Source organism: Argentina anserina, chromosome 6 (assembly GCF_933775445.1).
Source record: "Argentina anserina chromosome 6, drPotAnse1.1, whole genome shotgun sequence".
Taxonomy (NCBI): Eukaryota; Viridiplantae; Streptophyta; class Magnoliopsida; order Rosales; family Rosaceae; genus Argentina; species Argentina anserina.
The window spans coordinates 22,605,346-22,628,025 of record NC_065877.1 but is presented as its reverse complement, the minus strand read 5'-3'; the positions used below and the strand labels follow the sequence as shown (position 1 = coordinate 22,628,025).

Here is a 22,680-nt window from a genome sequence, read left to right as displayed (position 1 = left end):
GAAGATCCAAAGGTGTGGAGGACAAGTCATGAAGATTTGATATGCAAAAGGAGAATTGAAGTTGTTTCCTAATTGGATTAGGAAAAGATTATGGTTTGTTTTTCTTACCAAATAAGTCTCCACCGATTTGATTATGGGTAGATTGATATATATTTGGGAATACATATTTAGTTAAATGGTGTTTGGGAATTGTTATAGAAAAGGATTCAAAATAAAAGGTGTATTCCATATTCATATGGATTTTTTCCTTTTCTATGTGAGATGTATTAGAAAGGGAAGTTAGGTTTAATTCCTAGGGTTAGGGAATACATGTGGCTGCTATATATATGATGTATATTGGCAGTAGGTTGGGTGGCCTCTAGGAGATACACGAACAAAAAAAAAGAGAGGAGAAAGAAGGTGAAACCAAAGAGAAGAAAATTCACAAAAAGGAGAGCTTAGTGCTAGGAGATCTGTGTGACTCCATTGAAGACCTTAGTGGCAACATCAACGTTCTTAGTGAGGTTGATCATCCGTATGTCTACAACGATCTTAGTGAGGTTGTATCAACACTTGAAGCAACAGTCTTAGTGAGGTTGTTTCAATACTTGATTGTGATTATCAAGTAAGAAGTATTTTTACTTTTGAGAATAACATTATTATTGATTAAGGTGTAATCATTGTAATATCGTTTATTCAATAGAAAAGTAAAATGCTTCTACATATTCCGCTGCTATTACTCGTTATTGTTCTATCTTGTATTTTCAGTTTAAAAATGAGTCCGCAAGCACCTACTCTTCACCACCTGTTCTTTGTAGATGACAGTTTTATTTTTGGAACGGCTAACAGGTTTGAATGTGAGCAATACAAGCAGATCTTGGATGTATATGCACAAGCTTCGGGTCAAAAGATTAATTTTGATAAGAGTAGTGTGGTGTTTAGTAAGAATGTGGACTTGGATCTTCAGGAATCCCTTGCATCTGTTCTTTCCGTAGAGTGCAAGGAAGAACATGATCGCTATCTGGGTCTCCCGCTTCATGTAGGAAAATCCAAGACAGCTATCTTTGAGTATATTAAAGAAAAGCTGTCTAAGAGACTGTTAGGATGGAAAGCAAAGATTTTAAGTTGTGCAGGGAAAGAAATTCTTATCAAGGCATTGGCACAAACAATGCCTCTTTATGCCATGAACTGTTATCTCTTGCCAAAGACCATTTGTGATGACATTCACCAATTATGTGCATCTTTCTTTTGGGGAGACACTGAAGAAAAGAAAAATATCCACTGGCGTAGTTGGGAGCGGCTATGCTTATCCAAAGATGAAGGAGGTATGGGTTTTAAGAACCTATATGCTTATAATTTAGCCATGTTAGCTAAGCAGGGGTGGCGTATTGTCACTCGTCCTGACTCCCTTGTTGCTCAAGTTTACAAGGCAAGATATTTTCCGTATTCTTCTTTCTGGGATGCTCAGCTGGGAGATAGTCCCTCTTACTCTTGGCGTAGTATTCTTTCTGCTAGAGATGTTCTACGTGCAGGAGTTCAATGGAAAGTTGGAGATGGTATGCAGATTGATGTTTGGTCTGACAAATTGATTCCAACTAATGTGGGATATCAATTGCAAAGGCCAGTGCACAGTCGAGTGCAAAAGGTAGTAGACCTCATTGATCCTGTCTCTAAACAATGGAATATAGAGTTGGTGCATGACACATTTGACGCCCATGTTGCTTCAACAATTTTATGCATTTCTCTAAGCCGTAAAGCTACAAGAGACAGACTAATATGGGCTCCTGAAAAGAGGGGTTTTTACTCAGTGAAGTCTGCCGATTGGATTGCTAGACAACATGTCCTCGCACATGTGCTCACATCTACATCTCAGGGGGATCCGTATAAGCTTCTCTGGAAAAAGGTGTGGCATGCAATGGCAAGGTGAAGATTTGTAATTGGAGAGCCATTCAGACTCTATTAGCTTCTCGGGAAAAGCTCGTTTCTAAAGGCTACCAAGGGCAGATGCATTGCCTTATTTGTCATGACCATACTGAGAGTACCTTGCATCTTCTTTGCACTTGTCCGTATGCTCAACAAGTGCTTGACCTAGCTGGTTTTCATCTTCCGTACCATGATGGTATGTTATTCAAAGATTGGTTGCTTATGGCTGCTCAACAACTGAGGAATGATTCTTTCGTTAAGCTGCTTGTTTTATTGTGGAGTGTATGGAAGCATCGAAATAATTTGTTATGGCAAAACAAGTCTCAAAGTGCTCATGACACTATGTTGGGGGCTGTTACTTGGCTAGAGGAATATCAGAAAGCAAACAAGGCTCATCGCGTTGTACCTACATCTGGTCCTAAGAGATGGCAAGCACCTACAGGAGATCATATCTTCAAATTAAATGTAGATGCAGCTTTTCTCCCTGGTCAGACAAGGGGAGGAATTGGTGGAGTAATAAGAGATGTGAGAGGGAAATGTGTGGCTGCTTTTGCCAAGCCAATAGGCTTTACTGCCTCGGCAAAGCAATGTGAATTGCTAGCTATACGGGCTGGTATGGATATGCTCCGGTCTTTAAACCTTCAACATGCTCTTATAGAAAATGATTCTCTTGAAGCAATAGCAGAGGCCAAAGCAAGTAACCATGACTTGCTTGCCAATGGGGGTATTATTAGTGATATCCAGGACACATGGACTCGTTTAACTTCAGTTCCACTTCAGCATTGCTCTAGGAGTTGCAACTCTGTTGCACATAGGCTTGCAGCAATAGGTTTTGATTCCATTTATGCCACTACGTGGCTAGATCATGCACCAAGAGCCATTCTTGATGTGCTTGATTTTGATTGTAACCATCTTTGATCTTCAATAAATTTCTTCCCCCTTCAAAAAAAAATCTTATAATTTGATTTTTTTTCCATTGACCTTTTTATAATTTAAGATTGAATTTGCTTCTAAACAATAATTTTCCCTAATGTTGAAAGTTAACATGAAACATTTTTTAGGACTTCAACAAAAGCTAAAACCTAGTCATCTCAACGTCAATAAAATCATACTGTGAAGGCATGAATCTAAAGATGTATAAGGTATTATCGTGAAAAATCAAAATTAATTTCTTTTTCTGCTGTCTTTAAATATCAGAGGAAAAAATTAGGGCCATACAGGTCTCATGATGTGGAAGGATAATAATCCGTTCAAAAATTCCTAACGTCTTGGTGATTTTTCCCTAATTTCTTAATAAAAACGGCAACAAACCCGAAAAATTTGTTTTCAAAAAAATCGTCGCAGTCCTCATATGACGCGCACACGGAGCGCGTGCAGTGCCAATCTAGTCCACCGTCTCTGTCCCCCACCACCACTCAAATACATATAAAAACCAAAGCAGACCTCTCTCTCTCTTTCCCCATAACTCATAAACCAAATCAAAACCTAACCCCCTTCGAAACAGAAACCCCCAAATCTTGAAAAATCCCTAACCCTAATTTATACCAATCGGATTTGGAATCTGGTGGCCTTCGGAATCAGGATGTCTGCGGCAGTGTGCGGAAGCAAGAGGTCCTTCTTCGAAGAGCTTCCTCCGTCGCCTCCGTTAACCAAGAGACTCCGCTGCTCTTCTTCCACCTCACCCGTTCGTATCTCTTCTCCTTATCTCCTCGATCAGCTCCGCTCCGTCTTCCCCCACATGGACCCTCAGGTATCCCCAATCTCAATCAGGTGGATCGCGATTCCTAGTGTTTGTTGAGATCGGAATGTTTTGATTTGTGGTTGATTTCTTGGGAAATGATTGGTTTTTGTAGCAGTTCTTGTTTTAATGAAAGTTGAGATTCTTTTTTGTAGCAAATTGATGATTCTTGGTGTGGAAAATTTGATTTTTTTTTCAGATTCTGGAGCGGGTGTTGGAAGAGTGTGGTGATGATATTGATGCTGCTATCAAGAGGCTGAATGAGCTTCGTATAGGATATGGGGACGAGAATGCGGCCCCTGTTGCAGAATCTAATGAGACCGTTCAGAAAAGTATGATGCGTCTTTTTTTGTGGATATGGTTGGTTTATTTGCTTAGTAAGATCCAGGACTACTTCTCATCTGTTAGATTGGATAAGACTTCATTGGTGATGTATGTCATTACCTAAGAATGTTGTATTATCTGATTGAAGTATGTATGCTTGTAACAATAGGAATGTTGTTATGTCAATTATGATAATCTTATATTCTGATTGTGGAGAATATGCTTAAAGGGTACTTAATATCAGGATTAGTGTCTTTTTAAGTACTTCAATTCTTGCTGATTTTTTCAGGGGTATTATCTGATGAGGAGGCTGCAGCTTCTTCTGAGAACACATCAGCACCAATTAACCTTCCCGCAGATGGTGCGGAATGGGTTGAATTGTTTGTTAGGGAAATGATGAGTGCCACTAGTGTGGATGATGCTAGGGGACGTGCGGCAAAAGTGTTAGAGGTTTTAGAGAAGTCCATCAGTTCACGTGCTGGTGCTGTGGCAGCCCAAAATTTTCAGAAGGTGCGTCTTAGTTTTTTTTTTCCTTTTTGGAAGTGAGCTCATTCATGTACATGCCACTTTGGGTTATCTATGATTCATCGTATTGTTAGTGGATGGCTTCTCATGGTAAAAGTATAAACTATATTTTCAGGAGAATATGCTACTGAAAGAACAAATTGAAGGACTGATTAGAGACAATGCTGTTCTCAAGCGTGCTGTATCCATCCAGCATGAACGTCACAAAGAGAATGAGGGCAGAAATCAAGAATTCCAGCATCTGAAGCAGTTAGTAACTCAATATCAAGAGCAGTTGAGGACACTTGAGGTGAGAATCTGTACTTACTGCTCACATTTTATTTATCATTGGTTTAAATCATATGGTAAATATCTGAAAACATCAATTTTTCTTGAATAGTTTATGTAGATTTAGGAGAAATTGTGATAGTATGAGCCAATAGAAATGTATTATCTTACTTCAGCTAGAGGGATGGACTTGGTAGATGAGGCTACTGGATTATAATCATATCATATGAACAATGGAGGTCACCTTTCAGATTGACTGTGAACTTTTATGTTTAGTCCTTTATGTTGTTTAGTCCTGTTGCAACACTTTTATGTTTACTTTTTAGTGCCCTTGAATATGTAATTTTCATTGTTTAAGCCATCTTTTTTCTTTTTCCGCATGCTAATTGGTCTGTTTTTGTTTGGTGACAGCTCAACAACTATGCCTTGACAATGCATCTGAAGCAGGCACAACAAGGCAACTCCATCCCTGGGCGTTTCCATCCTGATGTTTTCTAATTTAAGAAATTTAAGTTCAACATGCTTCGTTGATAGAGTCAGCAACGTGTGTTCTGTTGTGAGCCCTGTTCAATTGTCTTTGTTGAAGTATGCCAGCCTTACTGTCTTGATGTTTCCACTTCAGGTCAGTCAGGATGTGTCATTCAATTAAGAAGTGGTTAACTTTATTGTTGGGTTTAATATTGGTGAATTTGTATTTACATTTGTCTAGCTTGTAAAACGAGAACAAGGTGCTTATGAAGATGGATATACTTTTCTCTCAGTTGTGACCTTAGAATGCTGTTTGCGTTCATTTGATCCTTGTAGGCTTACAGTGAACAAAATGAGTAATGTGGGACTCTACAAAATGTAGTGTGGGACTACACAAAATGAGACATGAAGAAAAAATGTAGAGTAAAAAGGCTAAATCCATTTAACAGGGTGCAATGCAAGATCAAATATTCATGTGGTGTTTTCTTTTGGTTTTTTAGTTTCATTCAAAATGATTTGTCCCGCCATTCTATAGGCTAGCTTACATAGAGAATGTCAGTTCTTTCCTACTCAGTCGTAAGCTATCGTATTAAGCTCGAATGAGAAAATGCAAAGAGTTTTAACTCCACAGCGTGTAAATACAATGTAAATGATTAAAATCGATGAGGAGGTTCTTCCCTCCACCTAATGAAAGATCACTTAACGTCATGTTAACTGACGGACTTGATCAGGTAAAAAAAAAAGGCAATAGAATTTATAGTTATTTTTTTCCAGTAATAATAACAGACTTGATTCAATCTTGACCAAAATCAGTTTCGTCAATTCTAAAAAAACTAATAGCTCTTCCCATCCCTAATTCAGATCCCTTCCCTTTCTCCTCTCTCAATTCATTATTCCAATTCCCAACTCCATGTTTCCCTCATGTGACGTCGACGCATTCCTTTCGCCGCCACCACCCTAGCTCCGTCCTCAGCCTCCACTTCGGCCCCATCCCCGACCTCTTTTCACCCTCCAACCTCAGTTCTCTCTTCCTCTCCCTCACATTCGCTTTTGTAAAGCTATTAGGTGCTGACAAACGAAACCTTAAACATGGTTTTAGACAAGAATCCAAATCGAGGTTGACAAAATTCAGCAGAGATGTTGTCCATGTGAACTGCGTGTAAGTTATATGTAGGGTTGAATCAAATTTTGTGGAGATTTGTATTTGAGTATCTTTGATTATAGTTAGGTGTGATTAATATTTTTGATGGGTGCATTGCATATTGTTGCATGCTTGATTTCAATTTGTATTGGATCATGATACAACTAATAATTAAATCATGAAAGGATATGTAGTAGTTGGATTGCCTTTGAGTCCCTTTGTTTCACGTTTATAAAAAATTGGATTAATTGATCTTGAATGTATGGAGCATGAGAATTGCTATAACTGAAATATTTTCCAGGAAAACAGTGAAGATGCAGCTGAAGCGTAAACATAGAGTAGTTAAAGGCAGTGGTGAGCTTAAATCATTAATTGGGAAGATGACTTATACAATTGGTTGTATGGAGTCCAAGTTGGAGAGAATAGGTGAAAAGTTGTGCCATATGGAACAATCATTGTCTTGATTTGTGAATAAGGTAGCCATTGAAGAAATTGTTTTGGAGGTTGTTCAAGCTGATCTGTTGAGAGCATGATCTAGCAATGTCTACGCCTTGGTGGGAACCTAAAACAGACAGTCATTGAACCTGTGGTGCACTTGCTTTCTTCATACTGCAATTAATTAGTTTGTTGAGAGTAATGTCTATGAACATCTAAAAAACTTATGGTAGACATCATTAACAATGATGGTAGGTAGGCCTTTGTCTGGGGAATAATATCTTATTTTTCCCGTTTTGGTAATATAAAGCTAATGTTATTCTTGAACACTACTGAATTCTAGCTGATGTTCATGGACCTTGTAATTCAAGGAACATTATTGCCTTTCTAATGAAACTTATTTCAATTCTATGGTTAACTTTTATTAGTTTGTGAGGGATACAATGTAGCTTAGACATCTCCCATTACCAAACTTGTAACTTCACCAAAGACCTCCACTTCATTCTATATCAGAACATATGATCATTTCATTTCTGACAAAAAGAAGTAATTCGAGTATATTACAAAAGGAAATTTTGATTTGCAACTTGAATACTGAACACGAGGAAGCATCAGGTATATTCCAACTACAATTACAAATTATCACATGTTCCACATTCCATTTGCTTAAAAATAACCGCATATACCAACTTCTGCCATTTGACAAACCTAAGAGATATCATTAAAAGGCAATGATGCAGCAAGTGGCAAGCTCTCAATTATCCACACCTACAATTCACCTAAGTGATGAAGCTCATGAAAGATGAGACCCAGTCTCATAATGGAAAAAAAATGACATGGTTGAGTAATAAATAGATAACGATCTATTCTGAAACTGGTTCCCACTACCCCAAACACAGAAAATAATATGTTATGATGTCCTGAAAAGAAATCAAGCGTTCTTGCCTCTTCAACATGATGGATTATATGGTAGCTGCTTGTTTGAGCAAGAAAAACAGAATTCTCCAAGATTGTAGAACACTTGAAACTTGATCACCACCTCGCCTTGGTTCAAACACTCAGAGGCAAATACCATACCGATGATAAAGAGAAAGAATTATCAGACGAAAATGAAGATATTTTGTAGTTAATGATTAAGTGAGGCAAATCCCAGTTCTCATACCTTCCACGAGTAGCTTGCATACCAAACATAAAGATCTATTTTCTTCTTTGCCAATCTCTTCAATAATCCAATTGAATAATTTTCTTCTCCCTTTGGCCGAATTCCGGATTCAAAGCTCCATAGTATAATCAGGAGATCGAGAAGGCGGATTCAGTGTTTTCACTGAATTGAATCTCCATAGTATAATCCAATTGAATCTGCAACACCGAATTCTAGATGAACACCGAGATCGAGAAGGCGGTGGTCTTCGACTTTGTCTTCCCGATCCAAGCCGTTACTTCGTATATAGGTCCGGCCAGATCTTGGTCTATTAGAGAGGAGAATGGCCTTCAACAAACAAAAAGAATTCATTTGCGTTCTGGAATCAACGAAATCTTTCACCAAGTCCTTTTACCAATAATTTTTTTGTTTTTACCTTCCACTTGTATTCAAAAAAACGTTAACAAACTAACTGACGTTTTAGTGTTTTCATGAGATGCGGCTTTAATTGTGCCACGTAACGTAACGCAAAGTGAAGATTCACCCTATGAACGAAAGAAATTTCGTTAAGAATGCATGGTTTAGTGTTGCACGCATGACATGCATACAAGAATTTTCGGAGAAAAAAAAAACCACAAATAAACGGGCGATTCGCCACCAACGGCTTTCGCCACAAAACCCAGACCTGGACCCGGACGAGCCGCAGGAAGCCAAAAGCAAAGAGCGTGGAGCAGCAAAAGAAAAAGGCCTGAAACGAATTCGCAGCATTGACCACACCACACATCCTTTTGGGCATTTCACCCCTTTTCCCTTCCGTACAAAAACCACGGGTCTCTCTCTAATCACTATTCACCAATGGGAGTGTCCTTAACTCACTACACCTGACTTCCCCAACCTCCGATGGCCCTCTCTCTCCTCCCTCCCTCCACCTCCTCCGCCTCCTCTTCCTCTTCTTCCTTTCCCCTCGCCGGGACCCGCCGCAGCTTCGCCTCCCTCACTTCTTCCACTCGTCTCTGGAACAACAACAAGCCGACTTCGAAACGCCGCGCCGTCGTCGCCGCCGCTTCCGGTGACTACTACGCCACTCTCGGCGTCAGTAAAGCCGCCACCAGCAAGGAAATCAAATCCGCTTACCGTCGATTAGTTCGCCAGGTACACCTGATCCCCTTCTGTTCCGCCGTGTTTGGTTTCGCTCTTCTTGCTTTAGTGTGTGAGTTTCTTTTTACCGCTCTGTGAATTTACTTAGCTTGTTATAACTGAATCAAGTTGTTAAGTAGCTTTAATCAACGATTTTGTGGCTGAGATTTTGATTTTAAGGAAATTGAGTGGGTTGTTTGATTGTTGTGATTTGCAATTATTCAGTATATTTTATCTGAGATTTTGTAATGTAATGCCGGGGCGCTTATGTGTGTTATTATGTTGTTAAGTTTCATCCTGATGTCAACAAGCAACCTGGAGCGACGGAAAAGTATAAAGAGATCAGTGCTGCATATGAGGTATGCCTAATTTCTTTTGCACTGTTTATTTTAGGTAATCTGTATCCAAGACATATAATTGTTTGCATCTCTAGATTAAGGTGTGACGCGATGAACTAAATACCTTAAGATGGGTTTTATGGAGCGTGCGTTACTGCATTGTGTTGGGTGTACTTCTGGTGCAAGTTCTCTTTAGATTTGTTTTACTACATAAGCTTCGTAAAGTGCGGAGAAAAAAATAATTAATTTTAAAAAGAAAATTTTCGTATATTTTGTTTTTCTTAAACGTAAACACTTGTGGGTGTATTTCACATGTTTGGTTATTTGTTTTGACGATTTACTGTTTCAAATTGTATTGGAGTTTTTAGCCCCACATTTTTGCCTTTCTAGATATTATTCACTGTTTATACTTTCTACAAAGTAAGTGGAAGCATATGGTGCACATCCTTAAGTAGATTATAAAACATTAAGTAAAGTTCTGTTGAACTTGGCCGACAGTGTGTAAAACTGTCTATCTCACCTCTGTTGTTTGTATCATATATGTCATTTTTGCCCATCAGTTTTTCAAGCACAACTTCTATCCTGTCCCTGACATATGTCAGCTTAAACTTGATAAACTGTTTTTTTTTCTTTCTAAGATAGTCTCATACTCACTTAAATCTGGTATTAGTACCCTGCAATCAATTTAATATAATTGTAATATATTCCATGATTCATTACATCATTTCAAATTTATAATCCTGTCTTTTGAATTTAAAGTACAACACTGTCAGGTGTTATCAGATGATAAGAAGCGTGCTTTATATGATGAATATGGTGAAGCTGGAGTTAAGAGCACCATGAGTGGTGGATCTTCAACCTATACAGTAGCGCACTTGGTTCAGATTTTTTTTTAATTCATTTAGTTTTAATTCATCTTGTACATCATAGCTTTGAAAGGGTGGCAGTTTCTTGATGCATGTGCAAACTTGTATGTCAATGATATTGCTGTGCTTTATTTATCTGTTGGATGTAGGACAATCTGGCCTCACTTTGGTCATTCTGTCTTTATCTCATTGACTTAAGCCAGCACAGTAAATACTAAGACTCGCACAACACATATATATAACTTTTAGTCTTTGCACATAATAGCCTACACTGCTCCAAGTTCTCTCATGATTACTGATTCACATTTCTTTTTTTCATAATTAGACTGATCTATTATATAATTTATATTTCAGTATATGCTACTTCATGAACAACATAATTATATACAAGACTCGTACCCGTGCGATGCACGTGTTAGTTGATCGCACAGGTTATTGTGTAACGATGACAAAATCAGACTTTATTTGTCATTACATGTTCTATTTTTGTTTTTAAAGGCTTATCCGTTTTGATTTTTTTAACACACTGTAATTGTGTTTAATAAAAAGGGTATTTTGGGCAAAATATAATTTGGTGATTTTTGAAGGGTGCCCGTTTTATAATAGTAGAGATAACTGTAGGAGTATAATTTTAAAAACTATAGACTACATGCTAGTGTCTTTGTAGCTTTCTCTGTAAGCACAAATATTTGGAAAAGTAAACATTCTCTATAAAAAAAAACTGAGTAGAGTATGTATGCTAACTTTGTACTATTGCTTTGTTTCTTGAGTGTGTGCGCAATTTTTATGATTGGGATGGTTTCTTGGTTATTGTTCTTGGTACTACTGGTTTCTTTACTGATTTCTTAGTTTTTTTACAATATATCCATTCTTTGGAGTATTGAAATCTCAAAAAACTATGTCTACTTGTTTTTCCGTTTGTTTATAAAGTTAAATAATGTAATTTAGTTAAATGCAATGTTGTTCTTATTTTTGTCAGGGTAACGGTATCCCTATGTGCTTCTTGAAAAGACCTATATTAGCAACTAAAGTTGTGAAAGATTCCATAACTAGTTGCTTGATGATGCATGCTATATGTTTAAAACTTACCAATTTTTGTTTTATTTTTGTGTAGACTAATCCTTTCGATTTATTTGAGACATTTTTCGGGTCAAGCAAATCCTTTCGCAGATATGGATACTGGTTATGGAACACGTCGTCGTAGTACTGTTACAAAGGGTGAAGATATACGGTGAGTCATTTTGTTGCATACAACACCCATTGGTTCTTGAATAATATCACTTTCTGCCAAAGCAACCAGGATTGATAGAGAAATTGTATATTTTAAATTTAGGTGGCCTTTCTTTTTCATGATGGCAATTCTTACAATTGCTTCTATTTGATACTTTTTCTTTCATTTTTCTACAAGTCAAATCCCATGTTAAAAGTAAGTCTAATTGGCCAGGCTCTGTGGATATCTCTTTAGTTGTTTGTTCTTCGGGAAAACATGCGGTGTAAATATTTACAAAGTAGTTTAAAAGTGATTTTTTAAGCCAGTAATACTTTAAATTAGATATGTTTAAGATTCTTTATTTTGGGTGGCTTAGGCGGGGTTGGAGTTGCTTGCAATAGTCAAAGCACTTGATTCATTTATGTTTGATAATTTCCAGCTCCAGGATACTCTGATTTTTTTCAACATATTGATAAAGAATATTACTGTCATTTCTGTTTTGTCTGTACTGCATCTGCTACTTGTATTTTTCTCTACATTTCTGTATTTTAGAAATGCTTTCCTTCTCCTACTGTTCAGTAATTGTTGTGTTACAAAATAAATAAACCATGGACGACTTCTTAGTTGACTTCTGATCCACATATGTTCAGTTATGACATCACTTTTAGAATTTTCTGAGGCTATATTTGGAGTGGAAAAAGAATTTGAACTATCCCATCTGGAAACATGTGAAGTTTGCACTGGAAGTGGAGCAAAAGTAGGCTCTAAAAGGAGGATACGTTCTACTTGTGGTGGGAGGGGTCAAGTTATGAGAACAGAGCAGACACCTTTTGGCTTATTTTCTCAGGTAACTATGGTTTTCTGGGTTTTCTGTGTTGTTGTTTTTTTCTTTCGCTGGGGAAGCATATTATCTCTGTTTCTTTTTTGCTTGAAAAAAAAAATGTTGGCTAACGATCAAATTCTGAAGAAAATTTTGGGTCTGTATGGGATTGATTTTGAAGACCCAAAATTGCTTTAAAATTATATATTTATACATGATATAATTCCAAGAAAAAGAATGTGTCTTGAGTGAGTTTAAGAACTAATCAAAACGTGTCTTGAGCTTGTAAAAAAGTTTTTTTTTTTCCCAAAAAGTGCTTTTAGGCCTTTCATAAGCAAGGCCAAACAGATCTGAACTTGTAGTGGGACTGGTGCATATGGTAAAGCTTTCACATTCTATATTCTGGTCTTTTGGCCAGTTTATTGGCTGTGCTTCTGTGATTAAAAAATTTGTTCCGTCTCATAGTGAACACACCTTAAGAGTATCTCAATTATTGATACTCTTGAAGTGCATCCATTATGGTCTGTTATTCAATCATGTTGGTATATAATCTCCACATATTCTGTGGTGAGGGAATTGATCTTATTTTGGTTGATATAGACTGATGCATTCTTCAACAGCACTAGTATATTAATCCTTGTAAAGCAAATTGCAAATTTCTTGGGAGGATATGAAAGTACAATATCAGCTGTTAGTATGTGCAGAAGGCTTTGACCTTTTGTCTATATAGCATGGATACAACAAAAAATGGGTATGTCCATATTGTTCCCGTGTCGGATATGGGTACGGTCCGGATACGCTGCATATACGTATCCATGGATGAAAAAACATATCCTAACTATGTAGTACAAAGTCAACCCAAAAAATACAGTCAGGATATGATTCTAGATACGTTTTTAAGGGTAAAATTGTCATTTTTCACGTTAAAAATTAGATAAAACCTAAAATCTAGAGTTAGCCGCATTCTGTTTCGTTCTCTTCAAAGAGAGACTGAGGGAGGTGAACCGCGAACTCAGAAAAACTGAAAAAGCCATCGCCAGAAGGCCACAACGACGAACTGACGCAGGTGACCTCTTTCCCGGTAAGTTTTCTTGATTCATTCAACTCCATTGTTATGTCTCTATAGACAAAGTATAAAATCTAGGTTCTTTCAATCTTTAATCGATGTAACCAGTAACCAAAGTGAAGTTATATAATTAATAGTTCAATACTCATCTTTCCCAATATGAAACACAAAACAGAAATTGAGTTTAGTATAAAAGTATAATTAGGATCAGAAGTTAAACTCCATTACAGTATAATTTTTACATTTGTAATGATTAGGATAATATGACCAGTCTTCATATTGGGTCTTACTCAAATTGTAGCTCATTGATTGATTGATTTTTATTTTGAATTGAATACAAAATGAGTGATCCGTCTACTAACTCACTGGGTGAGGGTGAAGCCGTGGGTGAAGGTGTTGCTGGGGGGGGGGGGGATAATATCAAGGGTTCTCCCTTGTGGCAATATGGAAGACATCACCTTTTATTTGTTATGTTTAGTACCTAGTATCTATTATTTTGCTTGAACTTATTAGGTATTTAATTCATGGACTTATGTTTATTGCAAAATTGATGGGATTTAGGTGTTCTAATTGCTTGTTTTTGATCAAATTCTAGAATTAATAATAATAATAATAATATTTTAAAAAACGTATCTAAAACGCTACATATTGGAAAAAACGAATTCCCGTGTCATGCCGTACTCATATCCGTGTCCCATACCCGTACTAGTGCATCATAGCCTTTTGTGTCCTTTTTTTTCGTCCGTATCTTGTTGGGATGAAGTTGATATCTACGTCTATGGAATTAGGAGAAACAGTAAAATGGGTATGAAGCATTTTTCGCAAGTTATATTCTTCCTGATGTAAATGGCATAGGTTATGGTTGCCATGTAGTGCCACCAACTCGAATATGGAACTGTATTTTTAAAGCTCTAGCATTTTTTCCAAAGATGGTTCTAGTCTTTTGTTGGGTGGGTGGGTCAGGGTCTATAAAATGCTAACGCTAATTCAACAAATGTCGTGTAAGACAATCTTAATTTTGACCCGAAATAATGTAGTGTTTATGCAACAAAATGAGAAACTATACTTTGTTCTTATATTTTCTCAGGTATGCAACTTATTTATAGAAGGGTTTTACAACCTGACATGACATCACTGGCGGACCTATGTTGGGGCGAGTGGGAGCAAGTCCCCCACTCAAATGTTTGGTTTTCTTAACTTAAGCTCAATGTTGATACAATTTCCCTAAAGTTAGATGTTTTGCCCCAGAGGCCCAGACTCATTCACCAACAAACATGTCCTTCAACCTTATTCTTTACTAATCCCAAGAATCTTCTGTTGTTGAGAAAGTGTAACCCACAAGTTCAATGCTCATGCAGGTTCTTTATTACCTAGGAATCATACTTCACTAATAGGGCTGATATGTTCTTTGAAATCTGTTAATTAATAGTTACTTACTCTTCTAAAAAATAGGGGTAAAGAAATGAGATATAAATGGCATCTTGAGAGTGAGTATGGCTGACACACTTTAAGTGAGCATGAGATTATCATTCCCCGTTTAATTATTTTTTCCGCCTCCAGTACCATTAAATCTTGCATCCCTCACTGCATGACATGAGAAAGCCCAAATGGTTGCCTTAAGTGGCGCAATTTGGGATAAGAAGAATTTACATAGGATTACATAAAAGTGAAATATCTCTTCGGGTGCTGTCTTCCCACTGGAAGGCTACACATAAAATAATATAAGTAGTGAGAAATTACATAATGGCCTATCTTGACTTTTAGATGGAGCTGATTTTACTAAGCGAGTCCTATATGTTCATAAATGCTATGCTACTTCTGTGCATTTTCCCAAGTATTTATGGTGAAGGGATTACATTTGAGGTTTGTAGTGCATACCTGCATTACTGGTACCTTATGTTCTGGAAGAAAAGTGGTTGGTGGTTTTAAGTTATGTTTATGTTCATTTTAGGTTTCTGCATGTCCGACTTGTGGTGGTGATGGTGAAGTTATTTCAGAATACTGTCGGAAGTGCTCCGGAGAAGGACACGTTCATGTTAAGAAAAGTATTAAAGTGAAAGTTCCTCCCGGTGTTAGCAAGGGAAGTATTCTCAGAGTTGCTGGAGAGGGAGATGGTGGGCCGAGAGGGTAGGTGTGTTTGAATTTGCCTTATGTTTGGATAGTTCATAAACTTTTTTTTGTTTGGTAATGACCTTAGTTTAAACTTTAGTGTTTACAATTGGACATCCCTCTACATAAGATTCCTTGGTTCTGTGATTATGGATCAACTTATCGGTCGTTGAATAAATATTCCAAATTACAAACTGCATAGGAGCAGAAAATCTGGTGAATTTGGACATCTCATCTGCTTTCTTTAGTTTGTTGCATCTTGTAAATATCTATGTTATATGGGTATGCGTATTAATTTTTTGTTTTGACGATTGCATCAAGTTTATTATCTTCTTAAGTTGTCTTATTCAAATTTGGTATGTTACCAAAGTTGCCCAAAACAGACTCATAACTCTGGGAGTATCAGTAAATTTATCCTGTAATTCTTTACCTATAAGTTTAGTATTTATGTGTCATATTTTGGTACATGGTTTATTGATTTTGTAATTCTATCAGGGGCCCTCCCGGGGATCTTTATGTATATCTTGATGTTGAAGAGATAGAAGGAATTCGAAGAGATGGCATTAATCACTCTTCAACTGTATCTATAAGCTATCTGGATGCCATATTGGGAACTGTTGTTCCGGCCAAGTCTCTATAGTCATTGATGCACCCACTTTATTGTTCAGATTTTATCCATCATTGAAATTATCTTTAATCATTTTTTGTTTTCGTTACATAATTTGAGATTATCTTCAACAATTGTTTGGTAATTTTGTTCATGATGATACTACTCATGCAAAGTGATTACCCTTTCCGTATGTTTGCATGTGTCCAGTGTGCTTCTGCACTTTTAGGACCAAATAGTTTATTGTATGTTTCTGAGCTTCAGAAGCTGAAATGTCTTTTTGGTCCGCTGTTGTTGTTGTTGTTGTTAATCCTCTTCTTCTTGCTGGTACATCTGGCATGACCATTGATGGATGTTCTGAAGGATTAACAGCACTACAAATTCCACCGGGTACCCAACCAGGTGACATTCTAGTCCTGTCCAAGAAAGGAGTACCAAAGTCTATAAAGCATGGATACGGCAAAATATAGGTATGTCCGTATCGTACCCGTACCGGATACGGGCACGGTCTGGATACGGCATATGCACGTATCTATGGATGAAAAAACGTATCCTAACTATGTAGTGCACAGTTAACTCATCGGATACGGTCAAGATATGATTTGGATACGTTCAAGGTTAAAATTTTCATTTAAAAGTTGATAAAACCTATTCTTTCTTCTACTTCCTTGAGCCTCATATACTCTCTCTCGTACTTCTTATTTTTTATTTTGCTTGAATTTATTAAGAGTTAATTCATGAACTTATGTAGTTATGTTTATTGTAGAATTGATGGGATTTAGGTGTTATAAATTTTTAATTGCTTGTTTTTGATCAAATTTTAGAAATTATTATATATATATATATTAATAATTATTTTACAAAACGTATCCAAAACGTTACATACTAGAAAAAAAACGTATCCGTGTATCATGCTGTACCCGTATCCGTATCCCGTACCCGTACTTGTGCATCATAGACCAAAGCTCAACAAGCCAATCTGTACGTGGTGACCATGTGTTCACAATTAAAGTCGCCATACCGACTCATGCCAGGTAACAATTGTCTTTATTTTGTTTTGTATAGGGTAGCTGCCACTTTCACTTTTTCATTTTCCTTCCCCCGTCCTTTTTTCACCTCAGTTCACTGTTTTATCTTTGAGGTATGTTCTATAGAACCATATAAGCTCTCCGAGTGTAGAACATCCTTATCAAAGTAGAGGACACTGGCATTCTAGAAAGATTATTTTCAATTATACAGAACTCCTTTGTTGAGACTCGCAGTAGCTTCCAAAAACACCGCAATAGGGTGGTTCTATTAACACACCATTTTTCTCTATTCACACACCCAATTTAAAGAATTTCACATTCAAAAGATGTGTGAATAGAGATTTTAGGTGTGTCAATAATAAGACTCGTCATTTAATAAAAAATAACAAAACCTGCTTGCTTGTGCGGCCCCATCAATATCTTAAAGCTTGGAGACAAAGGTACAATCAAAGAGATAGCTCAAGAAAAAAAAAGGGCAATCAAAGAAAGGATAAAACTTTTGAAAGGCAGTGGTGTCTACTTGGATGTGCTGTACCGAAAATCAATAAGTACTGAGAGAGGGAGAGGGGAGTAGGGGTACGTTAAAAAATTGTAATGCTGTAAGCTGTAAACAAAAGACACCCTTATTGGAATTTAACCCCACAGATTTTCTTTTCATTTAGTGGTAAGGAACGTGAATTGCTTGAAGAACTTGCTTTACTCGGTAATACTAACGCCAACCGTTCACGTACTCGACCCAAGTCCCAGCCAGTTGGTAAGTGCTCACATTTATCTTTTGGGGGCGTGCTCTTTGTTTGTGCATATATACCACTAGCTTGATGGATTTTCAAGTCCATGGTAAACATACTTCAATTTCAAAACTGAGGTTGAATATTTATTGATGATATGCATGACCTTTCAGATTGGTATAATTTATCTGACTCGAATCCGTACTATCATTTTGCAGCGAAGACCCAACCTGAGGTAGCAACAGTTGCAGATGAAACAGTGGAAGAAAATCAGAGTGACCCTTGGAAGAAGTTAAAGGACTTTGCCGGATAAGGCTCACTCACTCATCTGTCATATACTCCTACTTACTGTAGTGATCCCAGTGTAAATTGTAAATCTTTTCTAAGGGAGAAACTATGTTGCTTGCCTATTTCCTGGAGCTGTTATGTTAAAAATTTGGGATATTCGTACACATGTATAGGGTAAAGCCTTTTTGATTCAGTAAAGCATTTGGGATATGCATACACATGCATAGGGTAATGCCTTGCTGTTGTGAGTTGTACACAATGCTATTTAGTTTTCATGTACAATATTATGTTCATTGGATGCATACAATGTGTTTTTTTTTTGGTCTTTGCTATTCAGTGCAGTTGAGCGGTAAAGTTTTTGGAATTTTCAGGTCTGTTGCAAATGGCGCTTTAAAATGGTTGAGACAACCTCTAGTCCGGTATCAGTCAACTGAAAGAGCGGCACTAGATATTTTTGTTCCTCCCAGCATCCCTTCAGGAATGATCTTGAACAAGCCTTGCAGTCATTTGTTCTGATGCCTTACCAAACTGGACAACATGTAGTTAGGAATTCTTTTTATTTATTGAACTTTTATTGTATCAGTTTACCAAATTAATGACCAACATCCGCATGCGCATGCATTCAGTGATTTGTATAACCTTGAAAACTAGTGGAGTTCAGGCATAAAATGTAAATTTCATTTCCCCCAGAGACATCTATGGAAATCCCTATAATATTGATACGTTTCTTTTACCACGGGGTTTTATATGTAAACATGTAGTATCTTTGAGTTTTCGACTTTTCTGCAAGGTTTTATAGAACTAGCAATGGGAATTTGGGGGATCGGTTTGAAACCAAACAGGAACGAATCAAACAGGGAGAAATGTAAAGGCATAAAGTGTAAAGGGAACAAGTAAAGAATATATCTCATCCTTCAGAAATAGAACTGGCACAAATAGAACAAGAGGATAATGATATGCAAAGCAACAAGTGAGGCAAATGAGAAAGTACCAAAGCTTGAAGAAATGACAGAGATGAGCAAGGTTTCATGTTGGGAAAAAGAGTGGAGCAAGGAATAACTTGAGCTTTCCATTACCGTGAGTAAGTGGTGATGCTAGCATTGCCTTAGAAGCATTATTCATCCTCATCACTATAAAGTTGTATGGGCAAGGCATTTTATGACACCACAATCCCAACCCCCAGTTTGTACCTCTTCTTGACTCCTCTCCTTGCAAATTTGTTTCCACCACAAATACTTAAACCTGTGATGGCTGAAGCACTCGTTTCTGTTCTCATTGAACAATTGGCTTCAATCATCCATCAACAGGTAGTACAACAAGTGAAATTGGTTGTGAATGTTGAGAAAGAAGTTGCAAACCTCAGGGACAATTTCCGAGCTATAGCAGCTGTGCTCAAAGATGCAGAGGAGAGGCAACTCAAGGAGGCTTCTGTTAAAGTGTGGCTGGATGATTTGAAGGACGTGTCGAGCGAGATGGAGGACGTGTTGGATGATTGGAACACTGAAATTCTGAAGCTGCAAATTGAGAAACAAGAGAACGAAGTTGGAAATGTTGTTGATATGACTAAGAAGAAGGTATGTCTATGCATTCCTGCTGCTTTCTTTTCTTCCAGCCATGTTAGTCGAGTTATTAATCGTCATGACATTGGTACGAAGATTAAAAATCTCAATGAAAGGTTAGCAACAATTGCTAATAGGAGGCAAGCTTATAACTTTCAGTACACAACAAATGTTACAATGCATGTTGAGCGGCAAAAGACTACTTCTTTTGTTGATGAAACATTTGGTCGGGTAGATGAAAAGGAATTATTGGTGGGTAAGTTGTTAAGTGAGGATAATCTTGAAGGGAACTGCCCCATTGTCATCCCTATTGTAGGGATGGGTGGGATCGGGAAAACAACTCTTGCCCAATTAGCCTTTAAGGATGATAGGGTTAAAGCCAAGTTCACAAAAAGAATATGGGTTTGTGTGTCAGAGCCATTTGATGAGCTTAACATAGCCAAAGACATCATTGGGAAGCTTGATGGAAGTGTCAATTCCATTTCGAATGACTTGGAAGCTTTCGTCCAAAGCTTGCACAAGTCTATTGAGGGGAAAAAGATTCTCCTCGTCTTAGATGATGTTTGGAACCAGGAGTATGGGAAGTGGGAAAAATTAAAGCTACCGTTACAGAATGGTGCTGTAGGTAGTAAAATAATAGTCACTACACGAAAAGAGGAAGTTGCTAGGATGATGGGAGCACCCAATCACACAATCAATTTGACGGTGTTGAGTGATGAGAATTGTTGGTTATTGTTCGCTAAATTTACCTTTACCAATATAAACCAAGATGAGCGTAAACCTTTAGAACCTATTGGTAGAGAAATTGTAAAGAAGTCCAAAGGGTTGCCTCTTGTTGCCAAGACATTAGGTGGTGTCATGTGCTATAAGAAAACAAAGAAAGAATGGCGGGATGTTTTAAGTAATAAGATATGGGAGTTGGATGTAGTTGAGAAGCAAGTTTTTCAACCACTGTTGTTAAGTTATTATGATTTAACTGCAGAGATCAAACGTTGTCTCTTATATTGTGTTATTTTCCCAAAAGATCATATAATTGACAAATATAATTTGATCGAGTTGTGGATGTCCCAAGGTTATATTTGTTCAACTGGGAACAAAGGAAAGATGGATATTGGAGAATCATATTTCGATAATTTGGTGATGCGATCTTTTTTCCAGAATTTCAAGAAAGATACATTAGGAAATATCAGTGTGTGCCAAATGCATGACATTGTGCACGATTTTCTCCAAATTTTAAGCCAGAGGGATTGTTTCATTTTGGAGGCCCAGGGTGTAAAAAAAATAGAATTACGAATAGGGAATAAGTTTCGCCACTTGAGCATTACATCGGCACCTAGAGATCCATTTCCCGTTTCTCTTAACCATTCCGAGAATCTAAGGACCCTCGCAACTTTTAATTGTAAATTTGAGAGTCTCAACCCAGAGTTTGTTTTACAATTAAAATGTTTGAGGACCTTAAATTTGAGTAATAACGATATGGAACAACTTCCAAGCGAGGTTGGCGGGTTGGTGCGCTTGAGGTATTTGGATTTGTCCTACAACAACTGGGAGAAATTACCCGACAGTCTGTGTAATCTGATCAATTTGGAGACCTTGAGACTTGAACGCTGCTTCGATCTTGAAGAGTTGCCCGAGGCAATGGGAAAGCTGACCAACTTGCGGCACCTCCATGTTAAGAAGAGTTATCTGAGGTTGCCAAAATCAATTGCGAAGCTGACGAGTCTACAGACTCTGGATCAAGTTAATATTCACTCCACCGATGGCTTCTTCAAGGTTAGTGATTTGAGGAACATGGATCAGATTCAAGGCAAGCTTTGCATAAGCTGGTGGCCGGATGGCGACGCTTTCAAGAGTGATGATGCGGAGCAAGCAAAATTGGTGAACAAGAAACACCTTGTTTCTTTAAAGCTGTGGTTTTGGAATTCGGTGAGTGACAGTCTCAAGCAGGAAGAAACACTGAATGCCTTGCAGCCAAATCCAGATCTGGAATCTTTGAAGATCGATAGCTACGGTGGCGCCTCATTGTGCCCCAAGTGGATGAACACGTCGTCGTCATTAAACAATTTGAGATGCCTTACCTTCGACGAATGCGGTGGGTGTGAATTTGTTCCTCTTGTGGTTTTGGGGAAATTGGCGTCCCTTGAAATACTGCGATTTCGATATATGTTGAAAGTGAAAAAGGTGGGATTTGAGTATTCACGGGAACAAGTCACTTTATTCCCAAATCTCAAGCACCTCGAGTTCATTGGCCTGCTGGAGTGGGAGGAGTGGGAAGGAATGGCAGCTGGGTTGAGTGAAGATTCACTTGCAGCAGGTATCAAGGTTATGCCATGCCTTTCTACTTTACATATTGAAGACTGTTACGAGCTGAAGACACTGCCAGACTTCCTTCGGAGGACGCCGCTCCAGAATTTGAGAATCATTGATAGCCCGATTCTCTCGGACAGTCTCGAAAACAGAGGAGGCACGGAGTGGGCCAACATCTCTCACATCCCAAACATCCAAATTGTCCAAAATGATTGGAAGTTTTTACAAAAAGACGGAGTCCGGATCCAACAAGAATAGGAGGAAGAAGAAGATTGAGTTCATCTTAGAACTTATCATCACCCGACTCGTTTGCCGCTTCATTCTCTCTGGTAATCAATCTATTGAACTTCACTACTTTCTGTCTGTCCCGTCTTGTGATTTTCTTTCCGTCAATATGAAATTGCTAATCTTCTTATCTTACTTTAGGTCATCTTATCTTAATTCATGGATGAACCATGCACAAAGGAATCTCGAGTCTGAAATTCAAGTCATCATCATGTCATCTGCAAATTGATCTAGTCTTTCTGCCAGTCTGCGACTCTGTACTGTCCTATCAACAACATGCATGCGATGCTTGATTGTAACTTCATATGTATACTTAAACATTTGATGATATTACTTCTTAATCAGCTAGACTAGTACAGTATTCATTGTTTGCATCTTCAGATTGATATAT

General features: G+C 37.7%; 3 protein-coding genes across 3 annotated transcripts; all 3 read left to right on the top strand.

Annotated features, from left to right (window-relative positions):
• The first annotated feature begins 3,376 nt into the window (after positions 1–3,376).
• Positions 3,377–5,516, top strand: LOC126799175 (uncharacterized). The gene is made up of 5 exons (XM_050526309.1): positions 3,377–3,652; positions 3,840–3,972; positions 4,254–4,474; positions 4,605–4,778; positions 5,168–5,516. Exons 1-5 carry the CDS (start codon positions 3,485–3,487, stop codon positions 5,252–5,254), a joined length of 783 nt encoding a protein of 260 aa, XP_050382266.1. The 5' UTR covers positions 3,377–3,484; the 3' UTR covers positions 5,255–5,516.
• A 3,104-nt stretch (positions 5,517–8,620) lies between these two features.
• On the top strand, positions 8,621–18,163 carry LOC126798715 (uncharacterized). The gene is given in 13 exon segments (XM_050525756.1): positions 8,621–9,093; positions 9,369–9,437; positions 10,190–10,282; positions 11,397–11,438; positions 11,440–11,513; positions 12,143–12,155; positions 12,157–12,339; positions 15,330–15,505; positions 15,983–16,123; positions 16,453–16,533; positions 17,060–17,128; positions 17,785–17,876; positions 18,069–18,163. Coding segments are annotated over 13 exon segments (1,380 nt in total). The 5' UTR covers positions 8,621–8,841.
• A 941-nt stretch (positions 18,164–19,104) lies between these two features.
• Positions 19,105–22,633, top strand: LOC126797083 (putative disease resistance protein RGA4). The gene is made up of 2 exons (XM_050523766.1): positions 19,105–22,333; positions 22,431–22,633. The coding sequence occupies exon 1, from the start codon at positions 19,281–19,283 to the stop codon at positions 22,260–22,262; it is 2,982 nt and encodes a 993-aa protein (XP_050379723.1). The 5' UTR covers positions 19,105–19,280; the 3' UTR covers positions 22,263–22,333; positions 22,431–22,633.
• Positions 22,634–22,680: the final 47 nt, after the last annotated feature.

What these genes read in the sequence shown, in the direction of transcription:
- LOC126799175 (XM_050526309.1), top strand. Translation starts at nt 3,485, where the DNA reads ATGTCTGCGGCAGTGTGCGGAAGCAAGAGGTCCTTCTTCGAAGAGCTT. An exon ending in TCCCCCACATGGACCCTCAG is followed by an intron (nt 3,653 to 3,839) that starts GTATCCCCAATC and finishes TTTTTTTTTCAG; the next exon opens with ATTCTGGAGCGGGTGTTGGA. An exon ending in CAGCCCAAAATTTTCAGAAG is followed by an intron (nt 4,475 to 4,604) that starts GTGCGTCTTAGT and finishes CTATATTTTCAG; the next exon opens with GAGAATATGCTACTGAAAGA.
- LOC126797083 (XM_050523766.1), top strand. Translation starts at nt 19,281, where the DNA reads ATGGGCAAGGCATTTTATGACACCACAATCCCAACCCCCAGTTTGTAC.